Source organism: Hemiscyllium ocellatum, chromosome 29 (assembly GCF_020745735.1).
Source record: "Hemiscyllium ocellatum isolate sHemOce1 chromosome 29, sHemOce1.pat.X.cur, whole genome shotgun sequence".
Classification (NCBI taxonomy): Eukaryota; Metazoa; Chordata; class Chondrichthyes; order Orectolobiformes; family Hemiscylliidae; genus Hemiscyllium; species Hemiscyllium ocellatum.
The window spans coordinates 56,310,028-56,311,805 of record NC_083429.1 but is presented as its reverse complement, the minus strand read 5'-3'; the positions used below and the strand labels follow the sequence as shown (position 1 = coordinate 56,311,805).

The following is a 1,778-nucleotide window of genomic DNA, read 5'->3' as shown; positions in this document are numbered from 1 at the left end:
CACACACACACCCCCCACCCCCCACCACACACACACCCCCCCCCCCCACCACACACACACCCCCCACACACACCACACACACACACAGACACCGAGCTCCCTCTACACCCACACACACAGACACCGAGCTCCCTCTACACCCACACACACACAGACACCGAGCTCCCTCTACACCCACACACACACAGACACCGAGCTCCCTCTACACCTACACACACAACACCGAGCTCCCTCTACACCTACACACACACAGACACCGAGCTCCCTCTACACCTACACACACAACACCGAGCTCCCTCTACACCTACACACACAGACACCGAGCTCCCTCTACACCTACACACACAGCACCGAGCTCCCTCTACACCTACACACACACACACCGAGCTCCCTCTACACCTACACACACACACCGAGCTCCCTCTACACCTACACACACACCGAGCTCCCTCTACACCTACACACACAGCACCGAGCTCCCTCTACACCTACACACACACACACCGAGCTCCCTCTACACCTACACACACACACACCGAGCTCCCTCTACACCTACACACACAGCACCGAGCTCCCTCTACACCTACACACACACACACCGAGCTCCCTCTACACCCACACACACAGACACCGAGCTCCCTCTACACCTACACACACAGCACCGAGCTCCCTCTACACCTACACACACACACACCGAGCTCCCTCTACACCTACACACACAGACACCGAGCTCCCTCTACACCTACACACACACAGACACCGAGCTCCCTCTACACACACAGGTCCAGAAGCTTTTACCTGCTCGCTCCTGTTGCTGAGACACCGCCGCTCCACTCTCTGAACCTTTCCCGGAGACACTCATCGTCCAGCCGCGGGGGTAAGGGGCTGATCCCCCTGAAGGACCAGCCGCTGGTGAGCGGACTGACCCACAGGCAGGCAGGGAGGGAGGCAGGGAGGGAGGTGGCTCTGTCTCTGGCTCTAACCTGCCCCGTCTCCCTCGCAGCTTCCGCCGGAGTAGCTGGTTCACACTCTCCACTTCAGACAAATTTCCCTGCAGCTGGGTCGCGGGAGGTTCGGGACTTTGATGAAGAATTATTTGCATATCACCATCACAGGTTGTAGAACACACCGGCTCTCATTTGTTTAATTCAACAACTCCCAATTCCGAACAAAACAGAATTAACTCAACTCCCAACTCCCAAGCGTGTCTGAGCTGAAGGCGCTTCTCTGGTTGGGGTCACTTCTGATCGAAATCTTCGCTTCACATAAAAGATGCTGCTGCCAACGGTGATTTACCTGCTCCTCCCTGAGCAGCCCAGCCCCAGCACAGCCCAGCCCAGCCTAGCCCACCCCCAGCACACCACAGCCCAGCCCACCACCTCCTGGAGATTCTGCAGGCAGCCGCGGGCCAGTTCGAACTTGAACCCAGGGCTCCTAGCCCTGAGGCAGGGACACTAGTCCAGCACCACAGGGGAGTGCTCGAGGCTGCCTTCAGGATGATCCTGTTCAGTGCGGCCGCTCAGCCCATCATCCATGCTCCGGACTACCGACAGAATTTTCCCTCCGAGGTTGGAACAAAGAATCTCCATAACACCGACACAGGAACAGTGAGATACCTCAGAATGCTCAAAATGTGCTGCTGGTTAAAGCACAGCAGGTCAGGCAGCATCCAAGGAGCGGGAAATTCGATGTTTCGGGCCAGAACCCTTCATCAGGAATGATCTGATGAAGGGCTCTGGCCCGAAACATCGAATTTCCTGTTCCTTGGATGCTGCCTG

The 1,778-nt window shown here is 57.2% G+C and overlaps 1 protein-coding gene across 4 annotated transcripts in view; it reads right to left on the bottom strand.

The window, feature by feature from the left end:
• The window catches only part of pou2f3 (POU class 2 homeobox 3), a 39,207-nt gene extending 38,092 nt beyond the window's left edge, over positions 1-1,115 (bottom strand). For all 4 annotated transcript variants that reach the window (XM_060846672.1, XM_060846673.1, XM_060846675.1 and 1 more), the window contains exon 1: positions 799-1,115. In XM_060846672.1, the coding sequence (XP_060702655.1) occupies positions 799-1,102 (304 nt within the window). In that variant the 5' untranslated portion in view covers positions 1,103-1,115. The remainder of the gene's footprint in view (positions 1-798) is intronic.
• Between the last annotated feature and the right edge of the window lie 663 nt (positions 1,116-1,778).